At 56.2% G+C, this 18673-nt stretch overlaps 3 protein-coding genes across 8 annotated transcripts; all 3 read right to left on the bottom strand.

Moving 5' to 3' along the window:
* Positions 1–612: 612 nt before the first annotated feature.
* On the bottom strand, positions 613–3774 carry SMIM24 (small integral membrane protein 24). The gene is made up of 4 exons (XM_006206564.4): positions 3649–3774; positions 3189–3300; positions 2861–2923; positions 613–763 (listed from the first exon to the last, which is right to left on the bottom strand). The coding sequence occupies exons 1-4, from the start codon at positions 3713–3715 to the stop codon at positions 613–615; spliced, it is 393 nt and encodes a 130-aa protein (XP_006206626.1). The 5' UTR covers positions 3716–3774.
* Positions 3775–5005: 1231 nt separating this feature from the next.
* Positions 5006–6166, bottom strand: SMIM44 (small integral membrane protein 44). The gene is made up of 3 exons (XM_072948215.1): positions 6097–6166; positions 5367–5604; positions 5006–5244 (listed from the first exon to the last, which is right to left on the bottom strand). The coding sequence occupies exons 2-3, from the start codon at positions 5566–5568 to the stop codon at positions 5006–5008; spliced, it is 441 nt and encodes a 146-aa protein (XP_072804316.1). The 5' UTR covers positions 5569–5604; positions 6097–6166.
* A 4163-nt stretch (positions 6167–10329) lies between these two features.
* On the bottom strand, positions 10330–18192 carry DOHH (deoxyhypusine hydroxylase). Of its 6 annotated transcripts, XM_072947995.1 has the most exons (6): positions 17866–17948; positions 15192–15402; positions 14378–14715; positions 13012–13088; positions 11535–11775; positions 10330–11082 (listed from the first exon to the last, which is right to left on the bottom strand). In XM_072947995.1, the coding sequence occupies exons 3-6, from the start codon at positions 14649–14651 to the stop codon at positions 10763–10765; spliced, it is 912 nt and encodes a 303-aa protein (XP_072804096.1). In that variant the 5' UTR covers positions 14652–14715; positions 15192–15402; positions 17866–17948; the 3' UTR covers positions 10330–10762. The 6 variants fall into 6 exon arrangements, with proteins under 6 accessions (XP_072804096.1, XP_072804100.1, XP_072804095.1 ...); XM_072947999.1 differs by lacking the exons at positions 15192–15402; positions 17866–17948 and adding an exon at positions 18069–18192; XM_072947994.1 differs by lacking the exon at positions 15192–15402 and having other exon boundaries at positions 17866–17968.
* Between the last annotated feature and the right edge of the window lie 481 nt (positions 18193–18673).

Here is an 18673-nt window from a genome sequence, read left to right as displayed (position 1 = left end):
CTAGGAGACAGCCCCTGGGGCTCCAAGTCCAGGGCTTAGGACAGAAGAATTAGGATTGCAAGGGGAGAATTTAATCTGCGCAGGGCATCTGGGCGCCGTGGAGTTTGGTCTCCCATACCTGCCTGGGCATTGCCCCCTAAAGCTGTCTTCCCCAGAGGAAGCTAAGTCCTAAGGGATTATGGAAACCCTTCTGAAGGGCTTTTCCCGGAGATACAGCCCCTGGCCGATACTGGTCCTGAGACTGAGTGGGAGGGAGGGGGTTCTGGCCAATAGATATGAGGCAGTGGGGAAAGAGCTCAGGCAGTAGGTAGAGGCAGGTGGAGCCATGAGATTGCGGGGGGGCGTGGGGGATTCTCAGTAACCAGGGATGGTCTCCAAATGCAAGAAAAATCAGCAGGCAGAACACATCAGGAAACCGGGTACATAGAGACCACATCACACACAAAGAGCCCTCCTTTGTGGGGGAGGGTAGGTCCCAAGCCTCTTCATCCAGGGTGCTGTGCTCTCAGCCCCAGGTGGAGTCACTGCAGCAGCCTCAGGCCCAGGTCGTTGCCTCTAGGGTGTGGAAGGGGCAGCTCGAGGGGGCTGCCTGGAGGAGGTGGCGAGCTGTTTTCACATGGCCGTGCTTTTGACTTTCTCCTGGTGCCTGGACTCCCCGTTCTCCTCCACCTCCACCCCCAAGCTCCTCTCTCCTTTCTTTCTGGCCTTCTTCTCCATCTTGAGCTTTTTCTCCTTCTCTGTCTTCCTCTTCTTGCCTTCTTTGCTGTGGGGACACAGAGGCCCGCGGCCACAGTAAGAAGCAGAGTCACTCCTATATAAAGAATGTGTACCTGAGCCCGGCCTTGTACTGAGTGTTTTACAGAAGGGATCTTTGTTGAATTTTCCAAACAGCCCTAACAAAGCATCCTGATTATTTCCATTTCACAAAGGCAGAAACTAAGGTGTAATTGTCCCATGGAAGGAGGGTGGATGAGAGAATGAATAGATGGATGGATGAGAGGAAAGATGGATGGATGGATGGATAGGTGGATGGATGGATGGATGGATGGATGGATGGATGGATGGATGGGTAGGTGGATAAATGGGCGAGAGAATGCATGGATGGGAGAATGGATGGGTGGGAGGACAGACAGATAAGTGGTTAGGTGAATCAAAGGCTACAAGGAAGGAAGAATAGATGAATGGGTAGGTGAGTAGATTTGGAGGAAGGTGAGCATGATGGGTGGATGGGTGGGTGGGTGGAGAGGCGATGGGTAGGTAAGTGGTTAGGGCAATGGATGGTTGCATGGAGGAGTGAATTTAATGGGAGGATGAGTGAATGAATTGGAGAAAGAAGAAAATGATGGATCAATGGATGGGAGTGTAAGTGGGTAAATGAATGGCAGTGCAGATGGGTGGATGGATCAGTGGGCTAATGGGTAGAGAGATGAATGATGGATGGTTGGAGGGTAAAGACTGGTTAGGCGGATGGATGGACAAATGTATAGGTGGATGGGTGGATGCTGGATGGGTGAATGGTGGATGGGTGGATGGGTGGATGGTGGATGGGTGGATGGGTAGATGGGTGGATGGATGGATGGGTGGATGGGTGGATGGTGGATGGGTGGATGGGTGGATGGGTGGATGGGTGGATGGATGGATGGGTGTATGGTGGATGGGTGGATGGGTAGATGGGTGGATGGATGGATGGGTGGATGGGTGGATGGTGGATGGGTGGATGGGTGGATGGGTGGATGGATGGATGGGTGGATGGTGGATGGGTGGATGGGTGGATGGATGGATGGGTGTATGGTGGATGGGTGGATGGGTAGATGGGTGGATGGATGGATGGGTGGATGGGTGGATGGTGGATGGGTGGATGGGTGGATGGATGGATGGGTGTATGGGTGGATGGTGGATGGGTGGATGGGTGGATGGGTGAATGGATGGATGGGTGGATGGGTGGATGGTGGATGGGTGGATGGTGGATGGGTGGATGGGTGGATGGGTGGATGGTGGAGGAATGAACCAGGCAGGAAGGGAGTCCCACTTAGGAGCACCTGTGGGACTCGGAGCCTCCAGCACATTCTGAGAGTAGGAATCACATTTTACTGGGGCTGAGCTGGGTCTTAGACGAAGCACAGTCTAACCCACACCTCTCCCTCGGACACTTCCTGGGCTCAGCTGAGAATCTTCCAGCCAGGATCATCTCCTCCCAGCTCCAGAGTTCCTACTGTCCCAAAGCCTTTGTGCAAATTTTGGTCCCCAAAGAGCCCCCAGTCCTGATGGCATCCTGAGCCCTCCCTCAGAAGCACATCTGGAAACAGGGTCAGGGGAGACACTGAGTCCAGGAGTCACCCACACCAAATGACACACTTGTGCACGGACATCTACACAATCCCACACCACAGTCTTGTTCAACAGGTATTTACTAAGTGCCTTCTGTGTGCCAGGCCCTGTGCTGGGCACTGGGGACACAACCAGGACCAAAGCCAAGTTCTGTTCACTTACTGGAAGCCACTATGTAGTTGTTGAGAAACCAGTAAATGACAAAGATAATTTCAGTTGGTGGTACGTGCAAAGATGGAGGGCCATGGGAGAGAGAGCGTCAGGAAGGCTGGTGGTCAGGGTGGGCTTCCGTGAGAAGGAAACATCTGAGCAGGGGCTGAAGGAAAGAAGGAGCCAGCTAGAAGATGTGGGGAAAGGTGTACCCATCAGAGCCAACAATGAGTGCAAAGGCCCTGGGGCAGGAACGGGCTTGAGGTATTCAAGGACAGAAAGAGGTCATCTGTGGACACCCATTCCTCCCCTCCCTGAGGAGGGGCCTCACACAGATCCCCTGACCCCCTGCACACACCTACACATGCTCACACAGGAGTACCTTGGGTCCACGTCTTCGTACACGTTGGTATCCGTTCTCAATGTGTACTCTTCATCCTCAGCTCTGCAGAGAGAGATAGAGGGGTGAGGGTGGGTAAAAGGCAGGAGGGAGGTGGGGACAGCCTCAGCCTCAGTCTCCTCAGGATCGGGAACTCCTAGAAGCAAGGAGGGGGTGGGCTGCATGGCTGCCCTGGGCTACAGGTTCATGGGGAGCAGGGAAATGGGGACAAGGGGGAAGGGACCAAAGAGGGTCAGGAAGCGGAAGGGGGTGCCCAGCACCTGGGGAGCGGGGAGGGGAAGGGAGGGGCACAGGGGAAAGGGGCCCCCACCTGACTTTCGAGCACCAGATGCGGTTGGCCAGCATGAGGACAAAGACGATGAACAGGAACCCCACAACCGCAGCCAGGCCCACCAACCATGGTTTCAGGCGATGCTTGGAGGCTGTTGGAAGGTGGGGGGAGAAGGGCCTCAGAAATAGGGAGGGGTAGGGGGGCCCCTGAAGGGAGAGGGAGGAGTGTGCGGAGGATGCTCAGACAGAGGGGTCTTGGAGAGGGGCTGGCTTTCTGAGGTGGGTTTTAGAGAAGGGGAGGGGCTTAGAGAGGATGGGACCTTGGGGAGGGGGGTGCCCAGGAGGAGTGTGGGGGAGGGGAGGGGGCTCCGAGAGAGGCCTGACCCCATCCCTCTTCTGCCAGCCCCCTCCTCTCGGAGGCCTCAGCTTCTCATCACAGAAGACAGGGAGGTGGCTGAGTCCGCACGTCCTCCTGCCCACCCCGCAGGTCAGAGCCCTACCTTGCTGGGCCTCAGCCGGCGACAGGAGCAGGGCGCTGAGTAGGAGGAAGGTCTCCATGGTCCCCATGGCTGGAGCAGCCCACGGCCTGAGTGCTGGAGCAGCGGCTAGTCGGTCCAGGAGGCCCTGCCCGGCCACTGACGGGGGTGGTGGGGGCAGGCGGGCCTGGGGCAGGGCAGGGCAGGGCAGGCCCGCCCAGAGAAGGTCCTCCCTCGCCCCACCTGGTCGGCCTTCCAGGAGGGCAGACTCTGGAGCTGGTGTAACAATTAACTCAGGAGTCCAGCCCCCCCGCACCCTGCGCCCAGCCCCAGGACTGCCAGCCTTGGCCTCCAGGCCCCCAGCCCCTGGGCCCTGGCTGAGATGACCTGACCATCCTTCCTGGCCACGGCTCAGTGCTTTTATGTGTCCTTATGTTCCCTTCTCTGCACATCCCAGGAAATTTTGCTGCCTGCATTTTACAGAGAAGCCAGGGAGGCCAGGGGCACCAAGGCTGGGCAGAAGTAGTTGGAGCTGGCATGCGAACTCGAGTCTCCCTCACCAGCAGCTTATGCTGCCCCGTCCTGGCTCCCTGACCCCTGGGAACAGCTCGGGACTGAGCACGGGGCCAAGAAAGGATGGCCACGTGCCCACCGTCCACCTTCAAACCCAGCCGCTCCCTTGCAGCCGGAGATGGGGCCCCTCGGGCACCGATGACTCAGGCTCCAGCCTCGCCTGGCTGCCAACCTTGGGCCCCAGGTTGATTAGATATGGGGCCTTGCCCAGGAGAAGGGGGACCCCACCCCAGCTGCCACTGGACAGCCGCGGCCCAGGCATGTGGCAAGAAGGCTGGGGTGGGGAAACCCAGCCTTTCTCTGGGCCTGAGACCTCCGCAGGGCCCCTGGGGGCTGGGGGAGCCCCAGCATCACTGCACACACGCGTACGGACTGCGCTTGTCTTCCTGGAGCCCCCGCCCCTCCTGAGGCCGTTTCTGGGCTGCGTGCCTCCACGGTCGCATCTGATACATGGGGTCAATAAGTCCGACCTCGGAGGACTCGAGGTAGCACACAGAGAGGGCTTGCTTGGCACAACAGTGGAAATTACAAAGCACTCGCTAAGGGCTAGCCGCTACTATTATTATGATCGGTTTTAATCTTCTTAGCGTTTTTGGTTTACAGGTGGAGGTTGGACGGGGTTGGGCTCTGGGAGCAGGAGGGTGGAAATAACCAGTGTCCAACCACCGGAGCCTGCAGCCAAGGAAGAGCGCGTCCCCTGTCCCTACAGTGCGGGTCAGTGGAGAAGGGCTCCGGTGTGCACGAATCTGGTCTATACAGCTGCCAGCAGGGCTGAAACTGGCTCCCAGGCCAGAGGGCAGGGCCCGGCTCAGCCCAGCCTCCAGAAGGCACTTCGGACTGGCGGGTCTTTGAAGGCGATGGAGGGGCGGCGGGGGGCCTGGGTAGGGGCTCCAGCAGGGGCGCCCTCCCCACCACAGCCGGCATCCTCATCACCCCGCCAGGCCAGCGCCAGCTGCAGGTCCAGCTCCTCTAGATCCTCGCCCTCCAAGCTCTCGGGCAGCTCCCGGGGGGCATCTTCCTGGTCCGGCTTCGGGCCGAAAGCCCAGTCTGCGGCAGGAGGCTGGTGAGGGGCCTCCCCGGGCCCGGCCACCCTCCGCCTCCTCCTGGGCTAGGAGAGGCCCTGGACCTCCCCCCACCCCCACCCAGGCTCGTGCTGGGTAGTGGCTCACCAGCCAGGTCGTGGGCGAGGTCCTTGATGAGATGCCCGACAATGGCATAGGCCACGGCCACCACCAGGAGCGCGGCCAGCAGCAGGTACAGCACGTACCTGGGCAGGCGGATGGTGTCCAGCGGGGGCGGGCGGTACTCCTCGTACAGCGGTGAGGCCGGGCTCCAGCCCTCCATCCCCTCCTCAACAGCCAGCCCTGGCATGGCGGCCACCTGGCACAGGAGAGGCCCGGGGGTGACCTGCGTGGCGGAAGTATTAAGGAGCTTTGGGTAAGAGGATTGGGGCTCCCCCACAGCCACCATCTGCCTGGATGGATCACATCGCAAATCACTTCCGCCCACAGGCCCCCTCCCTCGCTCAGCTCCAGCCATACCAGGTGCTGCCTGCATGTCTATCCCTGCCCCAGGGCCTTTGCACAGGCTGTTCCCCCTTCTGGGAAAAATCTCTGCCCTCGTGGAGCTGACTTTCAAGATGGGGAGAAAAACATAACCTTGGGGTACATGATGTATTGTGTTAAAAAGTGAAACATGGTTTGGGGGTGGAGGGAGACCATGGTCTAAGGGGTGGGAAGTTAAAGTTTACAATAGGACAGCCAGGGCCATGTCCAGACGACATTGCAGCAGAGACCCAGAGGAGGAAGGGAACCAGTCATGGGAGTACCAGGGGAAGAGCTTTTTGAGCAAAGGGAACAGCCAGCGCAAAAGTCCTGAGGCAGGCTTGTTGGACGGTACCTGACTTGGGCGCTCACGGGCGCCCCCTGGTGTCTTCTTGGGGAGGACAGGCTGTGGGGCCAGGGTGGGAGCCAGGGATCAGGGCGGATGCTGGTCCAGGTGGGCAATAACGCATCTGGAGCAGGTGAAGGCAGAGCCAGGGGAGCGCAGAGCTGGGGTAGATTCTTAACGGAGCAATTCCCGGTGTTTCCAGGCTGGACTAAAGGAGTTTCCATTTCCTATGGGAGGAGCTACTGTGAGAGGTGACATGAGGACAGGCTAAGTTTGGGATGTCTCATCAGTAACTAAGTGGAGTTGTCCGGACTAGAACCAGAGTCAGGAGCTCAGAGGAGGCCCCAGGCTGGAGTCAGGACTGTGTGCATCATTGGGGCATAGATGGGGTTCCAGCCCCAAGAATAGATGAAGCCATCAGGGAGGGGTGTGTGTGGGGCCCCAAGACTTGGTGCTGTGCCAATGACGGAGAGGAAGGGGAGATGGAGGCGGGCCCAGAGAGGCAGGAGGGAAGCCTGGAGAGCATGGGGTCTCCAAGGAGCTCCCAGAAGAAGAGGGACTGGCCCAGTCAGATCTGCCGAGGGGGAAAATGCAGACTGAGATGTGACCACCAGGTCTGGACACTGGGAGGTCACCTTTGGGCAAGGATGGTTCTAGGGACAGCTGGCTGGTGCAGGTTCGAGAGAAGGGAGAGAAACGGGAGCTGGTGAGGGTCTGATAACCTTCTAGGGCTTACAGGGGTGAGAGCTGGAAGGCGCAGGGTCAGAAAGGGCTGTGGATAGTGGTTGCTCTTCTGTTTTTAAGAAATCGCAGCCTGTCTATGCTGATGGGCAGAGGGAAGACTGGAGACGGGAGAAACTGAAATGATGGCCAAGTTGGCGGGAGGGGCGGGGCTGGAGACTAGGGGATCCATGGGGAGGTGGCTCACGCCCAGTGTCCGAGGATGACCCTGTGAGATACAAGAGACGTAGGTTTGGTTTTCATCCTGGTTCCCGGCATGGCGCTCCCAGAGCCCTGTAATCCCCTGAGTGATGGGCCAAGGGAGCATCCTTTGTGGCTCATAACCAGGCCCTTTCCACCACACCTGAGTGGATGCTGATGAGGACAAGCGTGGGGAGCCTTGGGATGGGTCTGGTGGCCAGGGAACCGACCCTGGGGTGAGAGGGATAGAACTTTCAGCCCAACCCATCCCCAAGCCCCAGGGAGAGGAGAGGGGCTGGGGGTTGAGCTCATCATCAATGGCCAATGACTTAATAAGTCATGCCTGTGTGGCGGAACTGCAGTAACAACCCTAAAGGAAGGGGCTCAGGGAGCTTCCAGGAGAGTGAAAGCTTCCATGTGCCAGGAAGGGGGTGCACCCCAAACTCCACGGGGACAGAGGCTCCTGCACTCAGGACCTTTCCAGACCTCGCCCTCTGTGCCTTTTCATCTGCCTTCTTTATGATAAACCGGTAAGTAAAGTGCTTTCTCGAGTTCTGCAAGCCATTCTCACAAAGCCTCTAATGAGGTGGGGTAACGGGAACCCGAATGTATAGCCAATCGGTCAGAAGTAGGGAGGCCTGGACTCGGGACCAGCGTCTGAAGTGGGCTCAGCCCTGCAGGACTAGCCCTGGACCTACAGGGTCTGCCCTGATCATGTGCAGATGGTGTCAGGGCTGAACTGAATTGTAGGATGCCCAGCGATGTCCGCGGAGACATGGAGGACACGTGGAATTAGGTTCGATTGTGGTTTTGGGGTTTTTTTTTCAATGTGTTAGTTTCAGGTGTACAACAAAATGGTTCAATTATATATATATATTCTTTTTCAGGTTCTTTTCCATTATAGGTTATTACAAGATATTGAACACGGCTGCCTGTATTCTACAATAAATCCTTGTTGTTTATCTATTTTATATACAGTGGTGTGTATATGGTAATCCCAAACTCCTAATTTATCTCTCTGACCTCACCCTTTTCCCCTTTGGTAACCATAGTTTGTTTTCTATTGTGTGAGTCTATTTCTGGTTTGTAAATAAGTTCATTTGTGTCCCTTTTTTTCTCGATTCCACATATAAGTGGTATCATATGGTATCTGTCTTTGTCTGATTTAGTATGATAATCTCTAAATCCACCCATGTTGTCTTTTCATTTTGTGTATGGTTTCCTTTGCTGTGCAAAAGCTTTTAAACTTAATCAGGTCCCATTTGCTTATTTTTGTTTTGATTTCCATTCCTCTAGGAGATGGATCGAAAAAATACTGCTGTGATTTATGTCAAAGAGTGTTCTGCCTGTGTTTCCCTCTGGGAGTTTTAGAGCATCCGGTTTTACATTTAGGTCTTTAATCTATTTTGAGTTTGTTTTTATATACGGTGTTAGAGAATGTTCTGATTTCATTCTTTTACATGTAGCTGTCCAGTTTTCCCAGCGCCACTTATTGAAGACACTGTCTTTCCTCCATTGTGTATTCTTACCTCTTTTGTCACGGATTAACTGGCCGTAAGCGGGCGGGCTTATTTCTGGGCTTCCCTCCCTGTGCCATTGACCTCTGTGTCTGTTTTTGTGCCGGGGCCGCACTGCCTTGCTGCCTGTAGCTGTGTAGAATAGTCTGAAGTCAGGGAGCATGATTCCTCCATCTCCGTTCTTCTTTCTTAAGATTGTTTTGGCTATTCGGGAGCCTTTCGTGTTTCCGTATAAATTAAAACTTTGTTTTGTTCCAGGTCTGTGAAAAATGCCATTGGTAATTTAATAGGGACTGCAGTGCATCTGTAGATTGCCTTGGGTTGTACGCCCATCTTAACAACACTGACTCCTCCAGTCCAAGAGCATGGTGTGTCTTTCCCTCTGTTTGTGTCGTCTTCGATTTCTTTCATCAGGGTCTGACAGTTTTCGGAGTATAGATCTTTTGCCTCCTTAGGTAGGTGTATTCCTAAGTATTTTATTCTTTTTGATACAATGGTAAATGGGATTGGTTCCTTAATTTTGCTTTCTGATATTTTGTTCTTAGTGTATAAAAATGAAACAGATTTCTGTACATTAATTTTGTATCCTGCAACTTTACCGAATTCATTGCTGAATTTCTTTTTCCTGCCTAATAACTCTGGTTAGAACTTAACAACACTATGTTGAATGGAAGTTGCCACGTGGGCATCCTTGTAGAGGAAATGCTTTCAGCTTTTCACCGTTGAGTGTGATGTGAGCTGTGGCATTTATTATGTTGAGGTATGTTTCCTCTATGCCCAATTTTTGGAGTTTTTTTTTAATCACAAATGAATGTTAAATTTTATCAAAAGCTTTTCCTGCATCTATTGAGATGATCATATGGTTCTTACTCTTCAATTTGTTAACGTGACGTATCACACTGCTTGATTTGCAGGTACTGGAAAATCCTTGCATCCCTGAGATAAATCCCACTTGATCAGGGTGTGTGATCCTTTTAATGTATTGTTGGGGTCAGTTTGCTAGTATCTTGTTGAGGATTTTTGCATCTATGTCCATAAGTGATACTGGCCTGTAATTCTGTGTGTGTGATATTTTTGTCTGGTTTTGGTATCAGGGTGATGGTGACCTCATAGAAAGAGTTCAGAAGTGTTCCTTCCTCTTCCTCTGCAATTTTTTGGAATAGTTTCATAAGGATGGGTGTTACCTCTTCTCTAAATGTTTGGTAGAATTCACCTGTGAAGCCATCTGCTCCTGGAGTTTTGTTGGGCGTTTTTTAATTACTGATTCAATTTCAGTGCTGGTAATTGGTCTGTTCATATTCTGTTTCTTCCTGGTTCAGTTGTGGGAGATGATGCCTTTCTAAGAATTTATCTACTTCTTCTAGGTTGTCCATTTTATTGGCATATAGTTGTTCACGAGGTTCTACTGTTAACATGTGTTTACAGAGTGGTAAGTGCTTGAGACTGCACATGGAGGAGGTAGGGAAGGTAGGTGGGATGGGAACCCATAGCCTAGGCTCTTAGCCATACCACTAAACCCCTTTCCCCATGCCCTTAATAGGGGCTGAGTGAGGATGCCGTCTGAGGAAAGCCAGGTTGGAGGGCTGCTCCCCTCAAGCCCCTTGGAGGGGCTGGCTGGGCAGATTTAAACCCCCACCCCCACCCCACCCCATGCCAGGAACTGACAGTGAAACAAGGGCACAGCATAGGGGGCAGGGCAGACCCCAGAGTTGAGCTCCCCAACCCCTCGGCACCCCACACTTAGGTGTTCCTTAAGAGCAGCCGACCATCATCCCTGCCGACCCCCAACACATTCTGAGAGTCATCGCTTGTCAAAAATAATTTAATAGTCCATTTGGCGGTGTCCTGGGACCTGCTTGACAACCCCCCACCCCTAAGCCCTGAGCTCCAGCCCAGCCCAGCCACCCGCACCAGGGACCACCTCCCCACCCAGGACAGCTCTCCCAGCCCTAGACTCTGCCAGACCCACAGACGGGGGGTTTCCCCACAGCGCCTTTCCTGGCACCGCCCCCCCATTCCTGAGGAGCGCTGAGCCACCGCACTCCACCCCCCGTCAGAGCACAGCCCTGTCCCTGCGCCCCGTCAGGTCCTCCCTCCCACGCGGACACTGCAGCCCTGTGCTCAGCAGGAGACAGAAGAGACCTCAGCCTGGCCCCGGGGAGCCTGCAATCCACTAGGGGGTCAAGGCGCAAAAGCGGCCGGAGGCGGCGGAATCAGCGCGGTTCGCGGGCGCGGCTCTAGGGTCGGGCCGGGCGCAGCTGCTCCAGCCCGTCCGCGTACTGGAAGGCCGGGCCGGTCTCGTACTCGTACATGTCCAGGGCCACCTCGCAGCTCTCCCGCACCACGCGCTCAGCGTCGGCCGCGTGCGCCCGCAGGGCGGCCAGGCAGGCGGGCCGCGCGATGGCGCCCAGGGCCTCGGCGCACTCGTGCCGCACCATCGGGCTCTCGGCCGTGCGGGCCAGGGCCGCCGCCAGCTGGGGCACGGCCGCCTCGTGCTGCAGTTGGCCCAGGACGTAGCCGATCTCGTGGCGGAAGAGGGCGCTGCCGCAGCGCAGGCCTGCGGGAGAGGGTCATAGTGAGTGCGGCGCCATCGGGACGGGAGGGGGTGGGGGGCGCACTTGGGAGACAGAAGGGACCGAGGAGGTGGAAAGGGGGTTCCGGCCTCGAGGACACGCCACCCCTGCCCCGGGGCTCAGCGCTGCTCAGGGAAGGACCCAGCCCCGTACTGGGATCAGGCTGGGCGTGGCCTTCTCCGCAGGCCCAGGGCCCCGCTCCCCTCCCTCTCCTCTGTTTGCAGACGTGTTGTACAGTGGTGCTTCTGGGTTGCTGGAAACTAATGCAAGTCTCTTTGCCTCTCTGGGCCTCCGTCTCCCACACGGAGAAGTGGGAGTATTAAAAGGACGTGCCCCCGACCCACGTGCCCTGGAATGCTCTGCTGCCCCATATCACAAATGCAGCCACTGAGCCTCCCCAGGGGGCCTTTACCCCGGCCCTGGGGCCCCTCCTCACCCTCGGCCAGCGCCAGGGCAGCCTCCTCACCCCCCGCGTCCCGCAGGGCGAACATAGCTCGGTATCGGTCGAAGAGCGGCCGGGCCTCGTCCAGCAGCACCTCCCGCAGCCGCCCCACGTCGCGCTCCTCGGCGGGCGGAGCTGGGTCCACGGAGAGGTAGGGCCCCTGCGCCACTGGCTCCCCGCTGTGCTGCTGCAGCCACTCCAGCCGCCGAACGGCCAGCTGGCACGTCTCAGCCACCTACGGGAAGGGGGGCGCACAGGTAGCCGCTGGGACGGGGAGGACATGGCAGGCCCTTCCCTACCCCTCCCAGGGGCAGAGCCAGCAGACACAGGACTAACTAACCCTTCCAGACTGGGGACAAACCAGCAGAGACTGCCACGGTTAGGGAGCGACCAGGGGCAGGGGGCGAGAGGGCTCGCTCAGAGGTGACATCACAACTGAGAGACAGTGCCAGATGGAACTGGCCAGTGCAGAGGCCAAGGCCGCAGCTGCCGGACCCGTCAAGGAAGAGCGAGCAACACAGGTGACCTGAGGTGGCCAGGCCAGCCTACTTCAGGCCTGCGGGCCTCAGAGAGGACTTGGGATTTTGTTGAGGCGATGACAAGCCACAGAATAGGTCAATAGACTTAAGTTTTACATACACCACCCCCCACCCCCGCAGCTGCCAGAGGAGACTGAGGGTGGGGTATGGGAAGCAGGTAAGAACACACTTGTTCACAGCAGCACGATTCACAACAGCCAAAAAGCGGAAACGGCCCAAGTGTCCATCAACAGATGAATGGATAAACACACGTGGTCCCTCCACACACAGGAGCATCACTCAGCCGAGAAAAGGAGAGCAGCCCTGACACCCACTCCCACGTGGACGGACCCTGAGAGCACGACGCTCAGGGAGAGAAGCAGACACAGAAGGACACACAGTGTGTGAGTCCGTGGATGTGAGACGTTCAGAACAGGCCAGTCCACAGACACAGGGAGGGGGGTAGTGGTTTTTGGGGAAGGGGGTGGGGAGTGACTGCTGATGGGGATGGGGTTTCCTTTTGAGGCGATACATTCTGGACTTAGATAGTGGTGGTGGTTGTACAACTCTGTGGGTGTACTAAAAACAACCTAGTGTGCACGTTCAACGGGTGAATTTTATGGTATATGACATCTCAGTGAAGCCGTTATTTAAAGCAAAAGGAAGGGAGACGGGAAGGCAGCAGGGAGATCCTGGAAGAAGCTGGAGTGGAGTGACTTCCCGTGGGAGGTGAGGGAGAGGTGAGAGAGATCAGGGCGGCTGAGCAGGGCAGGTTTTATATGTGAATCAGGAGTTCGGTTTTGCCCGTGGGGCCACGGCCAGAGTCCACCCTGACTGTGGCTCTCTCTCAGCATCCCTGGGCCAGGTGGTCACCCTGGCAACCAGACGCAGGGCCTGAGTCTGGTTCTTGGACCCGAGACTGGGGAGGAGGAGGGAGGGCAGGGCTGCATTACCTCGATGACAGGGTCGGTGGAGTACTGCTTCAGAAGCTCCAGAACCTCCGGGTTCCCGATGGCCCCCAGGGCCTCCCCTGAGAAGAACCAGAGAGAGAGAGAGCACATCGCTTGCCCGGAAACACCCGGGATGCACCATCACCTCCTTCCTGCCCCCTGCTCCCAGCTCTGCCTGTATCCTCTAGCCACAGCAGTTGGAGCAGGAGCCAGAGTAATTAGAGTCCCTTCCCTAGAAATCACCAGAATTGGGCTGGGACTCCGCCCTGGCCTGCACCCCCGGAGCTCATGGCCTAGAGAGGAGACGTAGACAGGAGTGTCATTACAACTTGGGGACACGGGTGACAAGAAGCCAAGAACCCTCGGCTGAGTCAAGCCCATCATGGAGAGGCCTTAAAACCTGGAGGAGGTTTTAAGCTGCGATGTGGGCAAAGCGGGTCAGCAAACCAGGCACGGTCCTGCCTCCGGGCCTTTGCACGGGCTGGACCATCTACCTGGAGCAACTTTCCCCAGAAACTACGTAGATAACTCCCTTACTTCACTCCCGTCTCTGCCCACCGATTAAAAACGGCAACACCTCCTTAACAGAAGGCCCTCCACACCCCTATGTCTGCTTTATTTTCCTCCTTAGCACTTACTAAGTGTTTCCATCATTAGATGACTGGGTGTTCTAGAAAATCACGCACTCCAAATAGCAGCGCTTATGGGACAAGCAAGGTTTGGGGTCAAGCGTTCTTTGTAAGGAGAGCTCCAGGGCAAAACCAGGGGCTGGGATCTTGAGAGGTCCCTGGGGCAGCACAGCATCCCTGCAGAGTATCTCAGGGAATATTAAAAGTGCCCCCAGACAATCACCGGAAACACAGTCCCCCGCTGAAAATCTGCAAATGAGCCCCTGGATGAAGTCTCAGCAGCACAGACCTGCCAAGGATGTTACTCTTCTGTCTTGTTTGCTGTCTGAGTCCCCTGGGGCGGAAAGGGCCTGGCACACAGGAGGCGCCTGATAAATGTTTGTCCAGTGAATGGAGCGAGTGAATGACCTCAGGGCTTGGCCATCTGTGGCCGCCGCCTGTTTTTGTATGAGTGAAGGATGTTTTTGAGGTTCTTAACTCATGTTTTAAAAACTCAAAGAGCTAGCATTTTGACGTGTGAAAATGATGTGACATTAACGAACCTCTGGGCCCGTTGGGTTGGCCGGGCTCGCGGCCGCGCCTATCTGTTGGCTGTGGTTGCTGGCGGGCAGCTCTCTGGCCACGGTAGCGGAGTCAAGTCCGTGGGACAGAGAGGGTCTGAAGACAGTGATCACCCACTGTTTCCAGGGCCAGCCTGCTGAGCCCCAGGCAGAGTGAGCCCAGGCCTTCCCGCCGCTCACCTGCCTCATGGCGCACCATGGGCTCCTGGCGGGTGTCCCGCAGCACGTCCACCAGTACGGGGATGGCCCGCGAGTCCTGCATCTGGCCCAGGCAGTAGGCTAGCTCGTGCTTGAGCAGGGCCGAGTCGTCGCCGAAGGTCCGGCTGATCCAGGCAATGGCTTCAGGACCGCCGAGCCCACGCAGCGTGAAGAGCGCCCGGAAGCGGGCCTGCAGGGGCTGCTGGGGGTCCACCAGCGTCCGCCCGACCGTCTCCACCTCCTGCTCTGTCACCATGGTGCCGTTGCCACCTTTCTCCTGCTACCACCAGGCTCAGGCTAAACCAGGGGACTCCCAGGACCTGGGGTGGAAAACCGAGAGGCCAGGTTAGAGGCGCCCTTCTCCTCTCGCTGATGTGTTCATTTCAGAGTTGGGATCTGAGCGAGGCGGTTTCCCACCCGCTGACCAGCCTGGGCCGAGAGCCCAGCTGCGGCCCTGCCTGCTTGCCACGCGGCCTTCCCTCAGGCACTGTCCCTCTCCGGGCCTCCGGCCTATCCATCAGCAATGGCCTCTGCTGCTCTGCTCTTCACACAGCAGCCAGAGGGACTAGTCCCCACGATGGCCCCCGATGACTCCATCCCCTGGGTTTTGTGCCCCGTGCGGCCCCCTCCCACACCAAATAGAGCTGATCTCCAGGTGAATAACAGGATACAGAAGAAACCTGTGTGAATTCTGAGGGTAGGTCACAAGAGACACTCGGCTTTCTCCCTGCGGGCTGGAGGGGAAGCTGGGAGACATACTGTGAGGAGGCTCGAGCAGCCGTGGGTAGGGGCCCACCTGCTGAGGAACTGAGGCCTCCTGCCAGCAGCCACGTGAGAGTACGTTGGGAGCAGCCCCTCCAGCCCCAGTCCAGCCTTCAGATGATGCAGCCCAGCCAGTGTCTGCACTGCAGCCTCACGAGAGATTAGAACCACAGCCACCAGGCTAAACCAGGCCAGATCCCGGGCCTACTGAAACCATGGGAGGTAGTATTTACTATTGTTTAAACCTGCAAAGTATGGGGTAATTTGTTACAAAGCATAGGGAACTGATACAGGAACCCTTTCAGTAAAAGACTGGACCATGTGACTCCCTCACAAAATCCTCTTATGGTGTCTCCTTACTCCAAACTCCTTAACAGTCCCAAAGGCCCTGCACGACCTGCCCCCATCACCCCCCTCACCTTCCCTTCCTCCCTCGTTCCCCCTTGTTCATTCCACTCCACCAAACGGTCTCCTCTGTGTTCCTCCAGCACACCAGGTAGTTCTGCCCCAAGGCCTTTGAACAGGCTATTCTCACCCCTAGGAACACGCTTCCCTCCATACCCCCATGCTCACTCTCTCATTTCCTTGGGTCGTAAATGCCACCTCCTCAGGGAGGCCTTCCCTGATCAATGTTACTCCTCATCTCTTGTTCTTTGCTCTGCTTTCTCTTTCTTCAAAGCACCGACCACCACTAGATACCGCATCAGCTATTTCAGTTTAGCCGCTTATGGTGGGGCTTATCCTTCACTAGAATACGAGAACCCTGAAGGCAGGGACGGAGCGCTCCCAGCACACAGGCGAAGAACAATGACCATAACCGTAATAGCCACTGATGTTTACGGAGCATGTGCTTCCTGCCAGGCACCTCCTCTAGGCCCGTAACATTCAGTGAGCTCAGATGATCCTCGCCACAACCCTTTGAGACAAGCACTATGATTGCCGCCGTTTTACAGGAGAGGAGACACAAGCGCAAGAAGGTTAACAACTTGCTTAGGAACAGCGTGAAGTTACAAATCCAGGCAGCTGGGCTCCAGAGTGAAGCGAACAAACCCTGTGCGGGTCCCCTCTCCATCCTCCAACCAGTGGGGACCTGGTGGACGCTTCATAAACCTGACAAGCAGGCTGTGGCTCCCAGTGGCATCAGCAGGGCCAACTGGGTTTAATGAGGGAGGTGCAGCTGCCGAGCACAGGTGACCATCAAAGGATTGACACTTGAAAGAGGGCCATCAGAAACCCCAGAAGCCAGGGCTGAGCGAGCTGGCAAGGCATTAGGGACCATTGAGACCCGACTAGGTTCTACACAGATGAGCTGTGACCTATCTGGGGATCACAGCTAGTCAAGAACAGACAGGACCCAGGACTCCTGACTCCCGGTCTGTGCAGGGCTTCCTTCAAGACACCTGGGAAAGGCCCTTCACCACCTCATCCCCAGAGACCTTAAACTCCTGGGAAAAAAGAGAAATCTGTAGCCAAGAAGGCAGCTCCAGCTACAGGAGAGGGAGGGTGAGGGCTGAACTGGGCAAATATCTCCAAGCGCAGTTTCCTCCTTTGGAAGAAAACTATTAACAGGTCACAAGCCTTGGGCTTCCTCTGAGTCTCTGCTTGGATATTACCTTCTTGGGGAGGCCTTTTCTGACCACCCTGCTTTCCAAGCTACTTTACTGTTCTCCATAGCTCCTGACAGCAAGTGATGTCCTGTGTATTGCAGCAGGCACTTAATAAATGCTGTAGAATGAACTGACCATCCACTGCTTGCCAGGTACAGTGCGAAGAACTTTATACACAGTATAAACCAGTTTAATCTGTAAAATGGGTGTAAGGGGCACATGGACTTCAGAGTTGCTGTGAATGAAATTATGCTAATAGAATGCTTAGTACCACCACTGGTACTTAGTATGCACTTGATAAACCAGAGCTAGTATTAAATATTTCCACAGGGAGCCAACACCCACCTCTATGCTCAGGAGGACGAGGGAGGGTACGCCTAGCCACCTGGAAGCCCGCTACTCACACCTTTGACCCATTTTTCAGTAGAAAAGAGGAAAAAACTGTGGACGCGGGGTAGAGGGGATCAGCTCCCGACCAAGGCAGAATCTGAGGGTTCCCTCACCCCTGCGAAGGTGTGTCTTAGAGAAAGACACGAAGAATTAGTAAGGAATGGAGAAAAAGGCGTTCTGGATCCGCGAAATCCGACCCGACCCCCACTCTGCCTACTTCTCTAAACCAACAGTTAGCAACAAAAAGGTCTCCGATAACTAGACCCTCGCCTTCAGAGAAGGGTCGCCCCGACACGGCATACCTCAGGGCTGCTTGCAGGCTCCCCCAGCGACGACCGGCTCCCCAAAGCTCCTTGCAAGAGACCCTCAGTAACTGGATGTCCCTAGACCTGTTTATATGGATCTCCGAGTATTGGATCCCTCACAGGTTGATTCTGCCAGAACCTCGAAAAAGAGGTCGCCAAATATGGGACCCCCGGCCCACACACTGACTCTTAAGCAAGGGAATCCCCCGAGACAGGCTTTCCAGAGCTGGGGGTAAGAGCTCGCCAGGACCTGTCAAGAGGCGGCCCCTCGACCCCCCCCCCGACAACGAATCTCAGAGCCGGCACCCCCAACGAGGAACCCTCCCTCTGCCTGCCAAGCCCGGGCTCCACCCGATGCTCCCTGCCGCCGGAACACCGCAGCAAGCTCCCGGATCGCAGGCCCTACCGGACCAACCCAGCCCGCAGCTGCCACCACCGCTTCACCGACCGCGACGCTCGCACAGCCCTCTGGGGGCCGCCATCTTGCCGCCCACGTGACCGGGACGGACGGCACCAACGCAGCCTCGGGGGGGAAACCCGGTCAAAGGCCCCGCAGCGTGGGAAGGCCCGGAAGCACGAGTTAGCACCGACGCCATAGCTCGCACTCACACGTCAGGCGGGGTTAAGGGCACTCCTCAGGGAACGGGAGGGGCAATTCCATCTTTTCCCCGCAAGAGATTTTTCTCCGGCCTCCCCACCCAGTACGACGAGTGGAAATGGTTTGTGCCGATTCAGCCCGGCGGTGGGGCCGGCTAGCGACAGAGCATGCGCAGCGTCCCTGGGGCGTGGTCAAGTCTCAGGGGCGTGGTCAATGGACTCCGAGGGCTAGAAACGAGGTTGCGAGGGATTCAAAAAAGGACTTGACCCAATCGTGCATTCATTCACTTAACGAATAGTGTGTGGGCGCTGAGGACAAGACGGACTGCAGCCCTTACGATCATAAACATCACAGTCTGGTGTCTGAAGGCGACAAACAATAATGAGATAAGTGAAAACACCTACTAAGTGGTGACAGGCTCAGGAGGAAAAAGTAGTTGAGCCGGTGCTTGTACGGGGTGTGCATCCTTAGGAAGGACTGGGCTTTACCCTGACTGAACCCGTGTTCACAGCAGCACTGTTCACAGTGCCCTCAGACCCTGATCACCGCTATTGTATTTTCTGTCTCTACGAATCTGGCTACTCAAGGAACCTTAGAAAGTGGAATCAAACAATGT

Source organism: Vicugna pacos, chromosome 22 (genome assembly GCF_048564905.1).
Source record: "Vicugna pacos chromosome 22, VicPac4, whole genome shotgun sequence".
NCBI lineage: Eukaryota > Metazoa > Chordata > Mammalia > Artiodactyla > Camelidae > Vicugna > Vicugna pacos.
Note: the sequence above shows the minus strand (reverse complement) of the source record. Positions and strands in the feature narration are given on the sequence as shown.